At 43.5% G+C, this 19,553-nt stretch overlaps 1 protein-coding gene across 1 annotated transcript in view; it reads right to left on the bottom strand.

Annotated features, from left to right (window-relative positions):
* Positions 1-2,778, bottom strand: part of ZDHHC14 (zinc finger DHHC-type containing 14) — a 164,167-nt gene extending 161,389 nt beyond the window's left edge. Inside the window, 2 exon segments of the mRNA XM_030556649.1 lie at positions 732-961; positions 963-2,778. Coding sequence (XP_030412509.1) covers positions 732-961; positions 963-983 — 251 coding nt within the window. The 5' untranslated portion in view covers positions 984-2,778.
* Between the last annotated feature and the right edge of the window lie 16,775 nt (positions 2,779-19,553).

The raw sequence follows: 19,553 nt of genomic DNA, 5'->3' as shown, positions 1-19,553 counted from the left end.
AGTAGAAAATTTAGTACCTTCCGATTTGATATTTTGCACGTTGCCCTGCATATAGCATACACATTACATCATTGCAATGGAGAATTAGGCTCTAAAAACTTATGTGAATTACACTGACACAGAAGAAGAAACTGTACCCAGCTAGATGTTGATAGAATGCTGAACAACATTTGAAAAATTGTCACTGAAACATAGGTGGCTCTACATGCACAAACATCATTTAGACCTTTTAAACACAGGGGACAGATAGTCTAACAATTACAGCTAACTTCATAAGAGTTAAAAAAAACGTAATCCTAAATAGTCCAGTGAAAGGAATGTTATCCTTCTGTGCTCAACTCTGAGAAGGTGGATGGCATTTTTGCATGTCAATTCTGATTCTTGAGAAATTAACAGACAAGCATCTACATCAGCTCCTCCACATCCTAACTCCTGCTATTATGCATGATTACCATATACAGAAAAACCAGAATAATTCCATTATGAAAGCAACTACAGTACAACATTGATTATCTAACCCCAGTTACCCAGAACGTTCTTTAACAAAAACAAGGTTGTGTCCTTGATGTCTATCACATTGAATTTTTTATCAATTACACAAACCTATATCATCTCAATTCATTCAAATGTCCTCAATGACACCTGGATGAATTCAGCTGTACTGTATCTAGTTTTCATTTAATACATGCAGTAAGAGGGTAGGAGGGAACAAAGGCTTTAACATCACTTACTCAAATGCAAAGAAGAGTCCACTGGTGACCAAGATGAGAACCAGAGTCAGGTAGAAGACTCCAGTTTGCCGGGCCATCATGATCCTTCCGTTGCAAAAGAATTTGTTTCTTCCAGGGAAAACCTCCCATTTTCTCTTGGGAGCTGCTTTCTTTTTCTTATGGGGAGACTCCATGGGAGATAAGGAGCTGTGTGTGCTGATCTGACTGTATTCACAGTCTTTCATGGGCCCCACTACCACCTCCAGGAGTCATCAAGGGAGTGTACTGAGGGAAACACCCCCAAAACAAAAATATTCTTCTGACAAGAATTCTCCCCACTAGCCCCAATTTTTTTTTTAAAAGGCAAGTTTGTTACCAGAATAGTAGTAAACGTATCATACAAGCCCTGATTAACTCTTGAGAAACCAAAGCTGTCATACTAGAAATGCTTGGGAGGTATTCCTTCTTCCCCACCAAAATTACAAACTGATTTAAAATAGTCTTTTATGGTTATAAGAGCAATTTATCACAGGATAAAACAGGAACCAGAAAAAATTATAAAATAGACTGCTTGTCCACAAAACTTAAGAAGTGTTCATCTTTAATGGAGTGGTTGTTCTTTCCTCAAAGGAGCACACCCTCAGATTTCTCTGGGAATCAACATTTTGGGTAAAAACAGGTTCTCCGGTTAAGTCTCTCCCATTCAGAGAGAGGCGTTATATTCCTTCAGGCAGCAGGTTTTACCACAAAAAGAAAAATGTATATTCGTGAGAGAAAATCCTCCTCACTTCCTCAAAGAGACAGCACACAAGGCAAGCACACACAAACCCAGCTGCAACTCCAGCTTTGGAGAAACACACTGTAGAGGGATTTCTTCCGCCTGATTCAATGCAAAGTGGCTGCTTTGCTGCTGTTTCTTCTTGTTCGTCTGGGGAGGTGAATTTTTATAGTAGATCTGAGGAAGTGAATGTTTATTATTTTCTATTCCCCTCCCTCCATAAAGCTAAAAAATGTTCGAGCAGAGAGGAAGCAGAGTCAGTGCCTGTCCTTGGCAGAAATGGACACCGTTGGAGCCAGTCCTCATCCTTTTCATACACGCATAAAAAGAGAAATTTCTCCTCCTCCTCTTCACCCCTGGTTTTGGACAGTGGGCGGTGTCAGCGTCTGGAGGTGTGTGGGTGGCGGTTTTCAGACCCAAGTTATTCTAGACAACAGGTAAGCACCGTTTCCTCATGCCGTTCCTCGGGCTCGATCCGGCGTGGCAGCTGGTTTTCTGCCACCCCCCAAAAGAGGACTCACTGCGTATAGCATGTGTCTCTCCGCCCAGGACTCTTCCGCCCCATCGTCTTCTCCACACGGAGTCTCCCTTCCCCGACACCGGCTCTGAGTCAGAAACGGCTCAGTCAGACGCTGTGGGGACACGGGCTGCTTCCCGCAGCGGGGCACAGGGGCTGCCGGGTCCCACCCCGCATCCTGACACCTCCGCGCACAGGGACGGGCTCGGGCTCACACCGCGCCGCAGCTGCCGCGGCTCGTTGCCGAGCCCAGGTGAGAGGAGCCCTGCGCACGGCGCAGCGCGGGGACCGCTCCGCTCCCTTCCCCCGGCTCTGCCCTTAGCCGGGCTTGGCCCCGGCAGCCAGACCCAGCAGCGGCAGCAGCCACCTCTTCATCTTCGGCGCGGGGTCACGACGGCTGCCGGTGCCCAGGGGGCACCAAACCCCTCCCCAGCCGCTCACGCCCCCTAGGGCGGAGGGAGGGAGCCCGGCCCCCGCTGCTGCCCTCGAGCCGGGGCAGGGTTCGCCCAGCTGCTCGCTCCTCGCCAGGCCCCGGCTGCACCCCCGGGATGGGGCCCTGCGCTCCCTGCCTAAGCCCGCAGGTCCGGCCGGCTCCCTCTGTGGCCCCCGGCGCGCTTCGTAACACCGATGCCCGGCAGCGTCTCCAGCCAGCCCCAGGCGGCAGCCGCCCCCTCTGCCAGCCGCAGGGCCCAATCAGCCGCGGAAACACGAGAGAGGAAGGAGCCCGCCGCCAATACCCGGCCGGCGCTGAAGGGAAGGGCCCCGGTCCGCTGGGAGCTGTAGTCCCGCCCCCTCCCCTCCGCGCCGCCTGACACGGGGAGGGAAGAGGGGACGGGGCAGGCAGAAGGACTACAACTCCCAGCATGCCGTGCTGCTGTCCCGTGGCGTGTGGGCGTGAGCCGCCGTATGTGCTGAGGTGGGTGCTGGGGGGAGAAGACAATTACCTCTCCTGATTGGTAACCTGTATAACAATAAAAGTCTTCTATCTTCCTGAGCCTGGATGGCATCTTCCCACGCAGACACGCCTCCTGTCCCCCCTCTAATCACCAATCACATTCTGTTTCCCAACTGAACTCTGCCCCATCTTTCTGGTTCCACCCCCCATTTACTTGGCCTGTTGCTATTGTTATTTAATCTTTGTATTAGGATAATGCACAGAGGACCCAAATACAGTTGAAGGCCCATTGTGCTAGGCACTATACACGCATGTAAATACAGCTAATGACTGTGTCCTCTTTCCTTGCACTTTCCCACCACAGGCATTAGTTACTCCCTATCCTTGGAAGAAACACTGACCAGTCCCCAACACCTTCAAGCCATGGCTAAAGAAGGAGCCAAAAGATGCTGTTCCCTATTCCTTATGTGCTTCCTCTCCACAAATGTTGTTTCCCACCTGTCACTAAGCACTGTGACTTGCTGGCAGTCCTTGTTAGGCTGGCAGTAAGAGTTTACTCAGGGGCAGCTCTAGACATTTCGCCGCCCCAAGCAGAGCCGCCTGCCGCCCTCCCGGCGACCGGCGGAGTGCCCCCCTGCGGCATGCCGCCCCAAGCATGCGCTTGACATGCTGGGGCCTGAAGCCGCCCCTGAGTTTACTCAGCCAACTTGACCATTATAAAGGACCACGTAATCCCCTTAGGCACTGAAACTGCTTACTTCCCAAAAGCAAGTTGGACCCTAAATTAATAGGGCTTCCAAAAAAAAAATGATCCTGCATCTCACCATTATCGTGCATTAACCAGTATGACTGTGGTGTACAAGACATTTCTTTTGCAAACTTGATGACATCCCTCATCAGCACATAACAGACACAGCAGTAACATCATCCCCCACATCTTCCTCAGCTGTCAATACTCTGCATGCTACTTTGCAACTCTGGACGTAGCTGCATTATTATTGTTCTAAACCTCCATCATGAACTTGTTAGGCCTGAATAAAGATATTGCAGACAAAACCAGTTATGCCAACCTGAATAAAGTCAGGCTAACAGAGGCTTCTGGGTAATTCATAAGTGGAAAATGCCCGGGAGCTGCCTGTCTCTCACAGAGTTAGGCATCCATAAGATAAAAGGAACAGCATTCCTGGCATGATACCAGATGTACTGTGTTAGGAACAATGGCAAAACTCTCTGTTTCTGTTCTCTGTTTCTTTCTGACTCATATAAATTATATCATTTTTGTTTGTAGTAATTGTTTAGGCAGTATTATTTATCTTAATCAATTAGTTTTAAACATAATAAAGGTTTGGGTTTTAGTAATTAGTAAAAGGGAATTGGACTGCTAAATGAATAATTTGTGACGCGACGGAACTGTCTACAAAAATTATATGCTAGTTGTAAAGAAGCAAGCTGGTTCCTTTTGGAAGACAAGCTTGCTCTTCGTTGTCGTGTGCACTCTTCAATAAAGAGCTTTTGTTCAGACTTTGCTGGTGTTGCCTGTCAGTCTCGCGGTCAGACAACGAACCTTGCCATTATTGGGGCACCGGCGTCCCCAACAAACTGCTAGTACTTCTCTTACTTTCTCCCTGATCTCAGCACAAGCATATGCAAGCACATACGTGGAGGCAACATTTCTTATGTTGTACTAACAGGCATTTTTAGTCTTCATCAGGCCTTTATTAGCGCACTGCTAGAGAGTTGTCTTGACTGCTTTCATAACGTTAATGATCATATTGTGTGTAATTGCATGTTATCTCTTGGGAAAGTTGCATAATATCACAGGCACAGTGGAAAGAAAAGCTAATGTATGTACAGATTTAATTGTTAGCTATATCTCTGCATGCAGGTCTTGGAAATAGCTTGTACATGCCCATACACCATACTGGTGCCTATTGCAAGCTGCTGTCTTGTTCTACAGAATCTCAGCTTTTATTTTTCTTTCTTAAATGACCTCTTAAACTGTTATGGTTGAGAAGAAAACTGAAACACATAAAACAAGTGTAATTACCTAAGAGCCACCCAAGTCTGCAGAGAGTCTGTAACAATAGTTCCATTCATCTCAGTGAGGTGTTAACTCAGATGCCCAGCTAATGGCAGCTATGATCATTTAAGATGTCAACATTGTCCAGATCTGTGATCATCCCTCTCCTTTCTTATGTGAGGAATAACAATCTACTATGAGTGATGTATCATTCTGGATTCACAGGTGTGTGGTACTTGAAGATACTACTACGTATGTTTTTAACTCAGTTGGAAAGGAGCCAATCCCAATTTGCCTTGCAGAGCCTATAGGCCTATTCAAGCCCCACTGAGGAGAGGAGCCAAGTTCAAGAGCTCAGAGAACATACACTCAGGCCATGTCTACATCTAAAATTTTGCAGCGCTGGTTGTTACAGCTGTATTAGTACAGCTGTATAGGGCCAGCGCTGCAGAGTGGCCACACTTACAGCAACCAGCGCTGCAAGTGGTGTTAGATGTGGCCACACTGCAGCGCTGTTGGGCGACTTCAAGGGGGGTTCCGGGACCGAGAGAGCAAACGGGAAAGGAAACCAGCTTCGCCGCGGTTTGCTCTCTCGGTCCCGGAGCCAGCCAGCAACCGCAGGGAAGGAGACCTGCTTGCTCGGGGTTCCGGGACCGAGAGAGCAAACCGGGAACGCCGCGGTTTGCTCTCTCGGTCCCGGAGCCAGCCAGCAAACCGCGGGGAAGGAGACCTGCTTGCTCGGGGTTCCGGGGACCGAGAGAGCAAACCGGGAACGCCGCGGTTTGCTCTCTCGGTCCGGAGCCAGCCAGCAAACGCGGGAAGGAGACCTGCTTGCTCGGGGTTCCGGACCGAGAGAGCAAACCGGGAACGCCGCGGTTTGCTCTCTCGGTCCCGGAGCCAGCCAGCAAACCGCGGGGAAGGAGACCTGCTTGCTCGGGGTTCCGGGACCGAGAGAGCAAACCGGGAACGCCGCGGTTTGCTCTCTCGGTCCCGGAGCCAGCCAGCAAACCGCGGGGAAGGAGACCTGCTTGCTCGGGGTTCCGGGACCGAGAGAGCAAACCGGGAACGCCGCGGTTTGCTCTCTCGGTCCCGGAGCCAGCCAGCAAACCGCGGGGAAGGAGACCTGCTTGCTCGGGGTTCCGGGACCGAGAGAGCAAACCGGGAACGCCGCGGTTTGCTCTCTCGGTCCCGGAGCCAGCCAGCAAACCGCGGGGAAGGAGACCTGCTTGCTCGGGGTTCCGGGACCGAGAGAGCAAACCGGGAACGCCGCGGTTTGCTCTCTCGGTCCCGGAGCCAGCCAGCAAACCGCGGGGAAGGAGACCTGCTTGCTCGGGGTTCCGGGACCGAGAGAGCAAACCGGGAACGCCGCGGTTTGCTCTCTCGGTCCCGGAGCCAGCCAGCAAACCGCGGGGAAGGAGACCTGCTTGCTCGGGGTTCCGGGACCGAGAGAGCAAACCGGGAACGCCGCGGTTTGCTCTCTCGGTCCCGGAGCCAGCCAGCAAACCGCGGGGAAGGAGACCTGCTGCTCGGGGTTCCGGGACCGAGAGAGCAAACCGGGAACGCCGCGGTTTGCTCTCTCGGTCCCGGAACCCCGAGCAAGCAGGTCTCCTTCCCCGCGGTTTGCTGGCTGGCTCCGGGACCGAGAGAGCAAACCGCGGCGTTCCCGGTTTGCTCTCTCGGTCCCGGAACCCCGAGCAAGCAGGTCTCCTTCCCCGCGGTTTGCTGGCTGGCTCCGGGACCGAGAGGAGCAAACCGGGAAAGGAAACCAGCTTGATTACCAGAGGCTTCCTCCTTCCACGGAGGTCAAGAAAAGCGCTGGTGAGTGTCTACATTGCATTACCAGCGCTGGATCACCAGCGCTGGATCCTCTACACCCGAGACAAAACGGGAGTACGGCCAGCGCTGCAAACAGGGAGTTGCAGCGCTGGTGATGCCCTGCAGATGTGGACACTCTCAAAGTTGCAGCGCTGTAACTCCCTCACCAGCGCTGCAACTTTCTGATGTAGACAAGCCCTCAGTGGAGTTAGAGAATACACACAATCAGAATACACACAATCATATTTAAACAACAGCAAAATACACTGTGTGCAGTGTCTCATTTTGATAATTCGAGTTGATGGACCTTATTTTGTGGGTGGAGCTTGAAAGAATGCTACCAACTTTATTTTTCCAGTCTAATCTGTTCTTCACACTGACTGTAATATCCTTTTGCAACAACTGTAGGACATGTCTAAATTCTTCTAAAAAAGTTTACCTTCAATCAAGCATTTGAGAATTCTCCTCAAAAAGTGATTTGTACAGTTCACATTCCAGATACCTTAACATTTTTTGAAGCATTTGTCTTTTTTTTTGACACTGTAATTAAAATTGGTGCAAAGCATTGTATAGATTAAACCACAAATATTAATAATGAAATTAACCCAGCGCAACTAGGAAGGACCTATTTTTTTTAATAGAACATTGCATGTTCATGTACTACAATACTTTTTTTAAATTTCTCTCTCACTTTTCACGCAGGTGATGCATGTAACAGGTAAGCCTGGTAGCACAAACACATTATTTAGTATATAAAAATTGCACTATTGGAAAAATAGTGATGTCACTAGAGATGACTATATATTACCCTGTCTCAAGTGTACAGGTGTCACAAAGGCAGGTCTTTGAAACAAAGGGGAAAACTAATTTCCCTAGGTGACAATTCTCCTCACCTATAAATATTTATCTATTATCACAGCTCAACACTTCCAAATTATCTGAGTATATGTTTCATATATACCAACCAGACTATTTAGGTGGGTAAACACTAGCTGACAAATTGTGCCCCGTGGACCCAAGGTGTTACTTGTATACCTCACACAGTGTGTTGCAGGAAAACTATTTTTTCATTCCAATCAACACACCAGAAGTTATGGGTTAAGCACAGAATTTAAAGACGTATTGGCCTTGGAAGAGAGGAGGAAGAGGGGCTAGGACCATTGCCTATATTCTCACATTACTCAGGCACATTGTCCAAATTTTTTTAACTGAATATTGAAAAACCCATATGACTGAAATCATCTCCTTCATCATGGACTTTGAAATAACATCTTCAGAAGCTGATTATGAAGCATGACTGAACATCACATATACACAAGTATGCCAGTTTACATGTTAACAGTGCATATGATGTGAACTGTTCTCTGCAATTTGTGTTTTTCCTTATCATTTGTTTTTACTTTTTTTTTTTTTTTTGGTCTGATGTTTAAAAGTAAACACCTCTTCCTCTAGCACTGGCAGTTCTGCTGTTGAACCTCCACTGTTCTGACTCGTTTTCAATATCTTATTGGTAGCGGTAGCAGCACCACCACCACTCCCCTTTTTTTTACTGGCAGTTTTGTTGTTCACTTGGGTAGCCACCTCTTCAAGAGAAGATTTTTCTTTCAGATTTTAAACAATTGCATTTTCCATTGCCAATGCAGTATCTCTCGCAGACTGGATAATAATGTGGAGAACAGTTAATAAGTATTAAAATGCACACTGAGAAACAATCTGCAAGGAGCCCCAAAACCAACAAGAAGGTGGTCATAAGTACAATACAGTACATTTAACTAGTTGAAGAAAGCTTTTGAGTGTTTCCCAATCACTACATTTTAGCAAAGCAAGTTCTCTAGTAATTTTTCTACATCACAGTTCCACCCAATACTACACACTCTCCTGTCTCTCTGGCAGACTTATTAAGAAAGTGGGACAACTTTTATTCATCAATCTCTGGAGGCTAAACACCAAGTTTATTTATTACTTGTTATAATCATATCACATGGTGTTCTTCAGTTTTGAATAATCAGAAACAGATTGGACTTAGATTTTAAGGTCTAAATGACTTGATTTAGAACTAGCAGAAATTTAAGGCAAAATAACTATAGTGTTTTAAGCTATAATTTTGGCTTCTCTTATATGGATCCACTGCTGTGAAGAGAAGTCAGAACCATGAATAAGTCCATCTAGTCCAGCAGATGAAAGCAGAATTCCACTTTGACAGCAAGAAGAAAAGGAGACGATGACCAACAACAACCTCAACTGAAAGTTTTCTGAAAACAACCATGTTCTCCCACCCAAAGATTATTCTAAAACTGAGGAGACACAGAACTAGAACAATTATTACAATTTCAGTTGAAGAAACACACATAACCATTCTGCTGATGTGATGTTTTAACCCCATTTAACTTCCTTTCTTGTCCCAACTTCAAGGAAGGAAAATACAAACTCCCAGTAAAACAGGCCCATATAGAATTCCAGCTAAGCATAGGGAGGAGCCAAAAAGGTAGTTCCATACTAGAAGAAACCAAAATTACAAAGGCTATCAGTCCTCATTCTTGGGTGGCATAACTATCCAGAGTTAGGAAAGAATTCTCCCCAATCCTATATAATATATTAGTATAGTACCACTCAAATAGTCACATGAATTAATTTTATTTTCATCTTCGATGAACAGTCTAATGTGGGGTATTGCTAGAAGCAGAACATCATTCTAGATGCTTGTTTGATCTGTCCCCCAGAGAAACTCCTAAATATTTGACAAAGATCAGCTATCCATTTTATTGATTTGTAGATTATAATGGATTCATACTACTCCATCCTGACTCCAGTTCACCAAGCTGTCACTCTTTCCTCACTGAAGTCCCTCTTAAAACCCATTTTTCCATAATCCCCACAAGAGTGTGTTTATCGCTTTAGAGAAAAAAAGCAAGCATTAGGTCATCCCAATTTAGTTTTCCAAGTACATCCTGCAGTGTTAAGTGTTTGTCTTTTAGATTATGAACTCTTTGGTACTAAGAATGGCTTTATTTCTGTATGCAGTATAGTGCCAAGGACATGACCAGTACTAAAATATAAATAATACACACCTACAGTAAATTATATTAAAATAACACTATCAATGGTATTTTTAATTAGTCAATTAAGTGTTTCAATGGAGCATTCTTTTAATAGTATGTCCATATTTAAAATAAAATAAAAAACAGGTTTTTTTAGTTTTCCTGCTAACGTTTCAAAGGTTCTTTTGGGAAGGCCCAAGAACACCACCGAACACATTCAGACCCATGTCTCCTACAACCTCTTTCTCTTTCTGTATATATATATATCCCCTACCACCACTTCTTCACTTGTATCTGTATTACTGGTAAACAATCTCTTGCAGTGCCTGGGGAACTGTGAACACAAGCTCCTGAGAGGGGTGCATGAGAGCGATGACATCATGATAGTAAATGAGAGTCAAGCTCATTTAATGGAAATTCCTATTTTTAATTGGGGGGGGGAAGAGATAAGGTTCAGTCCCCACCAGACCCCAGTTCAAGTTGTTTGTAACATCCTTCCCCTGTTTGCAGCACACAAGGGGTTCTACAAACAAAAAGGTCTTTTTCTCCCTTTCCCTTGAGAGAGGGGGGAAAATCAGAGGAAAAGAAAGGCAAGAGAAGTCTGTATCTTAGGTGGTCTTTTGGGGTCACCCCCTTGGAGCTTAACTTATCAGCTGGTATAGTATCTCTAACTAAGATCTACCATCAGCTGCCTTCTTGGGGCACCCTGCTTCAAGGCTGGTCCATGCAGCATCAGGAATAGTGAGGCCTGTGACTGTTTCCCTCTTGACTAGTCCATCTCTAACATACAGCAGCCTTCTTCCTATTCACCACTTCCTTTGGGGGTGTGTGGGCGGGGGGTGGATATTCCTTTTTAAGCTCACCACCTCCACCAGGCAGCACAAGCCTTACAGGTGTGCCTGGTTAATGTTGAACAAGCCCAGAAGAGCTGGCTTGTTTCCTCTCTTCTAGAGTAAGGGTGTGCCCCTTCACAGGTGGGCTGTAGCTTATATTTAGGACTACATATTACCACCTAGGCACAGCAGAACTCCCATTTCTGTCAATTAGAGGCATATCATAAAAATCAAGGTAGATGATGACTTTTAGCTATTATTATTTGTTTAAGGTAAAAATTTTAAAGAGTAAAATTTTCAAACTATTCCGATGGGTCTTAGGTGTCTAATGGGGGTTTCAAATATATCTAGGCACCTATCTGCATCTTAGGCACCTACATACCTTTTAAAAATTTGGCCTTAAATATCTACATGACTTTTGGAAAATCGGACTTAGGTGCCTTTGAAAATGTTGTCCTTAGTGTCTTATTGTCACATTCAGCACCATTCACTGGGAAAATAATTTCACCTTTAGGACCATTATCATTTCTGCCATTTTTTTCCTTTTCCTCCTCAGCCTCCTTTTTCTATCATTCCATTGTCTTTGTATCTCTCCTTTTTTCCCTTCTGTATCTTCTTCCCTTCAGCCATCTCCGATGTCTCCCTTGTGGGTTTCACTCCCAATCTTTTCCCTCCTATATCTGTTAAAATTATCAGCAATGAGCATTAATGCTGACAGTTGGATTAATGAAGAGTGGATCCAGTCACACCTCTCAGAGCTATTTTCCAAGCTCTCTGAAGACTCAAGAAACACTGCGATGACTGCACTATTGTAACATTTGAAAGTTTATTTCTGAAACCAATAGGGCTAGAAACTTAATTTAAATGGACAGTGTGTATTCTGCAGTTCATACTATTTATCAAAATAAATTTAGGAATAGGAGAGTGGAATAGAAGGCGTACAACTGGAAAAAAAAGTTCTCTTAAACTTAAAAGAAAATTAAATTGGGGAAAACATACTGGATCAAATTCAGACCTGATGTACCTTCTTGCACCAGGTTGAATTTGAATCCAGCCTTTGTTAAAACATATATATTTCTTAGGTAAAAAGAATATTCTTTAAAATATTGAGTTTTCAGGAGAAGGAAGAAGTGACAGAAGGAATTTATCCCGTTCTTGCAAAGATAAATTCAGAAGATGTTTTGTCACAAGAAGAGATTTTTGTGATTTCTTCCTTATCTTATTTTTGTAACCATTTTCTTTAAGATTTAAGGTAGAGATGTAATATTTTAAAAATATATTGTGTAAATCTTTTTTATTTTTACAATAAGCAATAAACAGCATAACTTTGTTTGACAGCACTATCCCTTTAAATAGATAAAAATACTATCAGATGCTGCATTCAATAGATTGATTAGAATGAAATTCATTTGTCAAAGGAGCACAGAACACTATAATATAATCTATTAATACTAGGGACAGCAGAATGAATTGTACTGTGTAACAACTTTCTCTTAAGGTCTCAAAGCAGTCTTACCTAACCATAGGAAGTTTGGGAAACTGAGTTTGTGTCTGCAATTTCTGGGAAGGCCTGGGTAATCTGAAACGAGCTAAGAATGAAAAGACCACCAGCAACATAGTGTAGGCAACACCTACCACAGGCCTCAACCTTGGAATGAGCACTGCATAGCCATACCTCTGTGCTTACACAGAGCTCATTACAGGACCAGGGACATGTTTGTTCCAAGTATCAAGGAACTGTAAACTGATGAAAAATTAAGCATATTTTAGTGCTGTGAGTATATCAAAGCATTCTAAAACAAGGGTTCATGCTCTTTTGTCTATTTGCTTCATTTTAGCCATCGTATACGAATTAGTGCAACCCGGACCCAGTGCAAAAAGGTTTAAAATAAAAGCTACAGAAGGTCAAGAGAATTGACAGCACTTTTCTAGAGAATAAATATGGACCACTAAATGCAGAAGTGATTAGGATGCCAGTGTTTAGTTTTAAACTTTATTTCTGCTCTAAAATGAAACCCCATTTACAGCATATGGAATTACAGACTTACTTTAATGATAACAGCATGAGTGGCGCCACTGTAATGAAAAATGAAATTAATTTCCTAAGTATGATTTACAAAGTACAGTACTTCATGTCTCTACGAATTTTCAAACATGATGGTGCTCTAAAATATCTGATCAAGCTAACTAAACATTGTTCAGTTAGTCATTGATCCTTTAATGTACTAGTGCACTTTACTTTTACTGATTTTATTTTCGCAATGTTTCAAGATGTCAGAAAAAGACTTAGAGGAGATTAAATATTAATCAACAATTCCAATCTGCTTCATACTTGGGATCTTGATGTTATTATTTTCTTCTCCCCTCTGCCTCCTCCTCGGAACAAACCCCCTTCCCTGCCGAAAAAACTGGTACCATGGAAGCGTGTAACAATTATGCTTCATGTAAACTTGATGCAAAATTATACATGTTTTGAATATTGAGCTGTATAGAATACCAACCGACAGGATGTGAGCAAACCAAAGAAAACTTAAGTCTGAGGGTCACCTGAGTATTTAGCTTCAGCTCAGTTCTGTGATTGATGAAATGCAGCTGATCCACAGAAAACTGATGTTAGTCTATGAGGATATTCTGTCATTACTCCATGGTTTAGTTCTCAGAGTGTATCAGTTTACACATTTATTTTTAACCATATACTGTTAGCTACCATATGTACGTACAGTACTGTAGCTACTATTTAGCCCATTGATAGGGAGCCTAGTTACTATGGTGACAGGAAGATTAGAAGTGCATAGATAGATTAGATGGAATGTTTTTGGTATTTACAGGAGAGCCAGATTTTTTCCAGAGGACCAAGAATTGCAGGGGATATTTTCAAAGGCACAGGAATGCTTAGGCAACCAAACTCCCATAGTCTGTCAATGGGAATTCGTTATCTATCATCTCCCACTTATGCCTTTGAAATCTCCCTCCCTGAGTTGAATATACGTGCTAAATGAATAAATAATTTGGTCTTTTGGGAGGCCTGAAAGCAACACCAAATCCATCCAGCCTGCATATATCAGGCTGTGGAGCTCTCCCTTGCTCTTGGGAATGGTGGACTGACTATCTTTAGTGTGTTTCTTGAAAACATAACATGATCATTTCTTGATGTTTCAGTTCTGACTGTTCTAATTTTCTTGTTTACTTGATTCACTGTATTGTCTATTAGGAATTCTTTAAAGCAAATCCAATGTAGAAGAAAATATTGCATTTTCTAAGGAGTCCAGACAATTCATAGACAGTAATCACTACAGTAACTTTCACACTTTCTTCTTCTTGCTCAAGGACACCGCCAACCTCACGCAGTTGGATATTAATTGCCTACTTTACCCCTTTCCCTGGATGTCTCAAGCTGCTAATTAGCATCCTGTTTTCAAGGTATTGGCCATAATGGGCTAATGTCTTGTCAAAAACCTCACAGAGGACTGAGATGAGATTAAAACAGGAATAAATGTGAGTATTCTATATGAATCCCTGCCAGAACACCCTTTTCATGATGACAACGTTCAAGGTTATACTCATTGCTTTTTCTTTTTGAGAGGAGTGGGAGTGTGGGGCGGCGCTATCGCTGGTGGGCTTGAGCCAATCAAATACTGCAGTACTTTCACCCTGCAGAAATTATTGAGCTGTTAACACAATGAAAATCTGTATTTTTTAAAGATTATTTAACATGCAAATTGATATTTCAATATGCAACTTGCTGTTCTTATAAACAGTATAAATAGGAAATAGTATAAATAGAAAATCAGAAGCACTTTATTCAAATCACAGTATTAATTTATGTTACATGAATCATTTAATTAGAGGTGCTTTTCCTCTATGTACCCACAGTGATAATTATCTTTCAGTATGAGCCTGAGAATCAACTACTTCTTCCAGGCCTTTTTTAATTGCAATTTTAAACCACAGTAATTAAGCTGCAAGAATGACCACATGAAGATCATTTGGATAAAATGTTCACTGAAGCCGTTTAGGAGATGGTCCCTTTCACATTATGCCAATTATTTTGATATTTGGTATTTAGTACATAATGCTCTTTATTAAGTTGTGGATACTTCCTCTTGATGAATGAATTGGCCCAGTTTCTTCATCTTTGGGACTACTTTGCAACATATTGCCAGTGGAAGGTGGCCCACAACCAATTTTAGCCAGCCATGGGAGGATCCCCCAGGTGGCATAGCAGCTCCTACATGTCCCATCCAGGAAACCAACCATAGCAGTACTTAAAAGGTTGTGGGGAAAAATTATGTTTTCCTGGTGCCAGGACAGCCCTTTGGGACTTTGGTAGCCAGTTGTAAGTTAATGCACCAAGTCAGGATCGAAGTAGCTAATACAGCTTAAAACCATGTTCATTCATCCCCCTTCCTGAGTTGTACTGTGTGCTCTCAAATGAAGCCAAAGATATAGGTCACAATCTACTCAGAGCAAAGTTATAGTTGTTGAGTGGCTAAAACCACATGCAACAATTTCAAAACGTGCCTCAGTATATTCAGTGCCTTTCAATGTTCCATCAACTGTAGACTTCAGTCACAAAACTGACCAAATTTACTATTGAAGAGGTTGAGTCCCCGTTACATCTGTAAAATGTACAGTTAGTTATTTTGCTGCCATCTCAGGATCAGTGTCTCTTGTTAACGAGGCCTCCTGTGTAGTCTGACCTTTAAGTAGTTTTAGCAAAAAGGTAAGGTGACCATTAAGCCACCATTGTCTTTAACAATCTAGCTTTTAAAAATTCTTTTGGAAGGTTTGGGCTTACACTTGGGCCCCAAAGGAAGCTAGATAAACCCAAATGTCTCAATCTTATTTATATTTTTCAATATTTTTTTTAAATTCAGGTTCAGATTGCAAGTTCTTTAGGGAGGAGCCACATTTTCCTGTTTGTTTTGTAGTGTCTAGTAGAATGCAGCCCATGCCCTAATTGGAGCCTTTAGGGCTACCATAACACTAATGAATAAAAAATATGAAGCCATTTATGGAATGGAAATAATGCAAGATAGTTTTCTCATGCTATTTTCACAGTCCAGAGACTAAACATGAAGTGCAAATACTACAATCCAGACACATGTCCAATTCTTCAGCATGGTGAGAGATGTCAAGGACTTGTGTCTTTAAAACTGTGGCACTTGGTGCTTGCGTTAAAAAAAATGCATTTAATAGTTTAAAGCATTGTCACAGGGTACAATATATCTCTCTCAAGTCTTCCCTTTTCTGGCAGTATAAGCAGGAATATTCTGGTGTAACTGAATCTGGTCTCTTGCCTCCCAGAGGGATACTCCTTGCTACTTTCTCTTTTTATATATGACTGTAATGGGGCACGACTCACTGCTGCAGCACCTCCCGCTGTCATGCTGGGAATTAGCTCTTTCACAGCCTTGGAGTGCCCTCTGCAGGCCCATCTCGCCTTGCTGGGCCCTCATGTCCCTCCCAGACCCCAGTGCCCCTTTCCACTGGGGTTCTGCCCCTTGCAGTACCCCCAAAGTCTCAGTGGGTCTCCCACCCCCTATCCTCACCTTGCCTCAATCTTGGCTACTGCCAGTCCCCATCTAGCCCATTCACTGCGGCAGACTGCAGTATGATTGCCACTCATCACTGGCAAGGAGGGTTTGGGCCTGCTGCTTCTGCCTTCCCATGGGCTGCCCTCTGCAACCCTAGTACCTTTTGGCCTTGCACTAGGCCAGCAGCCGGGGGGGGGGCTCTAGGCCAGAGTTCCCCAGCTTCTCTTGCCTTCCCACAGCCCTACTCCACCTTAGGTACTCAGGTACACTCCACAGCAGCCAAGCCCTTCTCCCTCTAAAGGCAGAGAGTCTCAGAGCACCTGGCTCACAGCCCTTTTATAAGGGCCAGCTGTGTTCTGTTTGGGCCGTGGCCCCAGCTGAGGCTGCTTCCCCAATCACAGCCCTCTCCTAGGCTGTTCTAAGCCCTTTAAGGTGGGAGTGGTGCCACCACCCTGCTCCAATGGCCTAGTTAGGTTTCAGGACCTAGCTGCACCTGCTCTACAGTCACTTAACCAAACCCAGACACAACAGGGAAAACTAAAGTTTGGTCCTTGGCTCTGCTTTGCCCAACTACTAGTCCAGGGTCTCCTGGGACCCAAATGCATAGTATACTTTGTCACACAGATGCAGCTGTAGAATTCCAAGGAACCCTAACTCTACATGGCTCTGTTGCTGTAGATACTATATGTATTTTATACTTCTACAGACAGCTCCAACAAATATTTGAGGGGAGAGGCTGGTGGGGGTGGAGCAAATTTAGTGCTACACAATTTAGATTAATAGTGACAATGATAAAGTCATCTTTTTATCTACATAACTAGTTCAACAAGGAACGCAACAGTGCAATCTTTTCTGATACTGTCCTACCAATGTGTCTCAACCCTGTTCTGAAATAGCTCTTTCATATCCCAGAAGTGGTTTGATACCTAGTCATTCCTTGGTAGCAATACCAAGAATGCCAACAGGATTGCAAATTAATGCCATTTGTGAAGGTAGATTTTGTGATGAATAATGTGGACAGTGATCCACTGGAAACGGGAACGAAGTCACCAACTCATTTGACATAGACAACCAAGCCTTCATCACATAGTTATGATTTTTACTTTCTACCAAAGTGAGTTGGATTTGAACTGGTGAATGAGGCTGTATTCCTTATCAATCTCCTGAGCCATCAAATCTCCTCACTTATAATCAATTTTAACTGGAACGACCAGCATGTAAACACTAGAGGTTTACATTTCACTGCATGTCATTTTCACATACATAAAAAATAAAATTTCTCAAAAAGAGTTAGTAGGCTGGAATAACATCAGGTATACAACTTGTTCTCACTGTGTTTTTTTCAGCATATACATCTGAATGTAAAGAAATTCCAACTTACTGAACAGTTAACCCAGACTTTTAGTCTAGACCCTCCTACCTTCCATACAGAAAAACCTCTGACCAGGTTTGGAGATTCTTCAAGCGTGGGGTAGTTTACCCAAGTGGGTGGATAGGTTAGAGCCATGGCTCCCACTTTATCTTGAATTGGAACTCACTCTCTTTGCAGTGAGGCTGCAGGCTAAATCACTCAGGTGCTAACAGTCCTCCAATGTCCTTCCCACAATTCTCACTGAAGGGCAGAGAACTGCTCCCACAATCGACTGGGAAAAGATCCTCAAGAATCCTCAAGCATCTCAGCACAAAGAACCATGGGATATGTCACCAGACACATATGGATAAATGCAGAAACCATGAGAACAAAGTAACACGGGTTGTAGGGAATCTGCCCATGTGGGTTAGGCTAACGCAAGTACCGATCACCTGTGCTAACTGTGTAGTGAAGACAAACTCTAAGTATGTGTGATGTTGGTGGACAGAGTCCACACTGGACCAGGTATAAAAGGCTTAATGAACTGTCCTGGAGACAGGGGAGGAGATTGAAGCCATTTCCGTTCCATATCATTAGCCTGCAATATCGAGCATAGAGAAAATAAAAAGTGAGGAAGCTGGCTTTAAATGGCTGCTGCCACCCTTACAGATGGGTCTTGAGTCTGAGACAAAGAGAGGTCCTAGTGTGGGGGCTGAGCAGCCCTAAGGTAAAGAATCTAAATTTCATTTATTGAAATCTCAGATAATGTGAAGATTGGTTCTTCAAGTGGTTCTCCAAGACGTTTAGATAATCTGTTTGTCAGTACCATGTAGAACTCCCTTCTGTTATCTACTAACCTTGCCTGATGTCGTCTTTCCCTTTATCATATCACAGCTCTACTTATTATGGGTAGCCCTTGTGCAATTAATTCTTAGTTATGCAAATAATCCTATTGAAACCTAATCAGGTCTACTTGCATGAGTATTCAAGTGAGGGCTACAGCATCCATAGCACCTCCCAGCAGGGATTGTGTCTTCTATTTTTCTGTAGGGTACTGTGCACATTTAAGGCACCTGTGGTGGGGTCAGATCTCCCATCAGACCTTATTGCTGCCACAGTTTCCCCTTCTGGGAAATTAAATAACACCCATAGTTGGTGTCTGTTTATTAAAACAACAGTTCAAATGTCAGCTTAAACCAGCGCAAGTCTTTCTATCATGCCACAATTTCTTCAGCCCCTTGCTGAAAGAAGGCTTTGTTGCTTAGAATTTCATCAAGCCTCTTCTCTCTATGGCTCTTGCTCCCACTCCTCGCAAATATTGTACAGGAAGTAGCTTCAGACAGACCATTTCCTCTGGCTGGTGTGGAAAGTCCTGCCCCATGTTCCATCCCTATCCTACTTATCCTCAGCATCTCCTGTAAAGCTATTTCCTTCCCCTCTCAGATACAGCAGGTTCCATCCTATGGGAAGTCCTGTCTCCAGGCTACTATTAGGTGATTTTGGTCACCTGACCTAACTGCTGATCCAAGCCTAAATCTATCACCTACAGACGGATAACCAGTGACAAGGGGGTTGAGCCTAATTCTCTTAAAGGGTCAGCCCACCCTGTGATGGCCACATATAAATAGTTATTTATTCTTTCCATTTCTTGCATGAAATCAGTCAAAGACACATTTCCTTTGGGCCATATTAAAATGCTTTTCAATTACACTGAAGCAAAATAACAAGGCAATTAGAACTATTAAACTTTTACAGAGCACTATGCCAAAGTGAAATACATCCTCAGATCTTAAAGATACTACAGTAGAATCTCAGAGTTATTAACACCAGAGTTACAAATTGACCCGTCAACCAGGCACCTCATTTGGAATCAAAGTACGCAATCAGACAGCAGCAGAGACAAATAATAATAATAATTAATAATAGCAAATACAGTACAGTACTGTGTTAATGTAAACTAGTAAAAATAAAAGGAAAGTTTAAAAAATATATGACGATATAGGGAAACTGTTTCTGTGCTTGTTTCATTTAAATTAAAATGGTTAAAAGCAGCACTTTT

The sequence above is a fragment of the Gopherus evgoodei genome, chromosome 3, assembly GCF_007399415.2.
Source record: "Gopherus evgoodei ecotype Sinaloan lineage chromosome 3, rGopEvg1_v1.p, whole genome shotgun sequence".
Taxonomy (NCBI): Eukaryota; Metazoa; Chordata; order Testudines; family Testudinidae; genus Gopherus; species Gopherus evgoodei.
The sequence above is the reverse complement of the archived record's forward strand: the minus strand, read 5'-3'. Positions and strand labels throughout refer to the sequence as shown.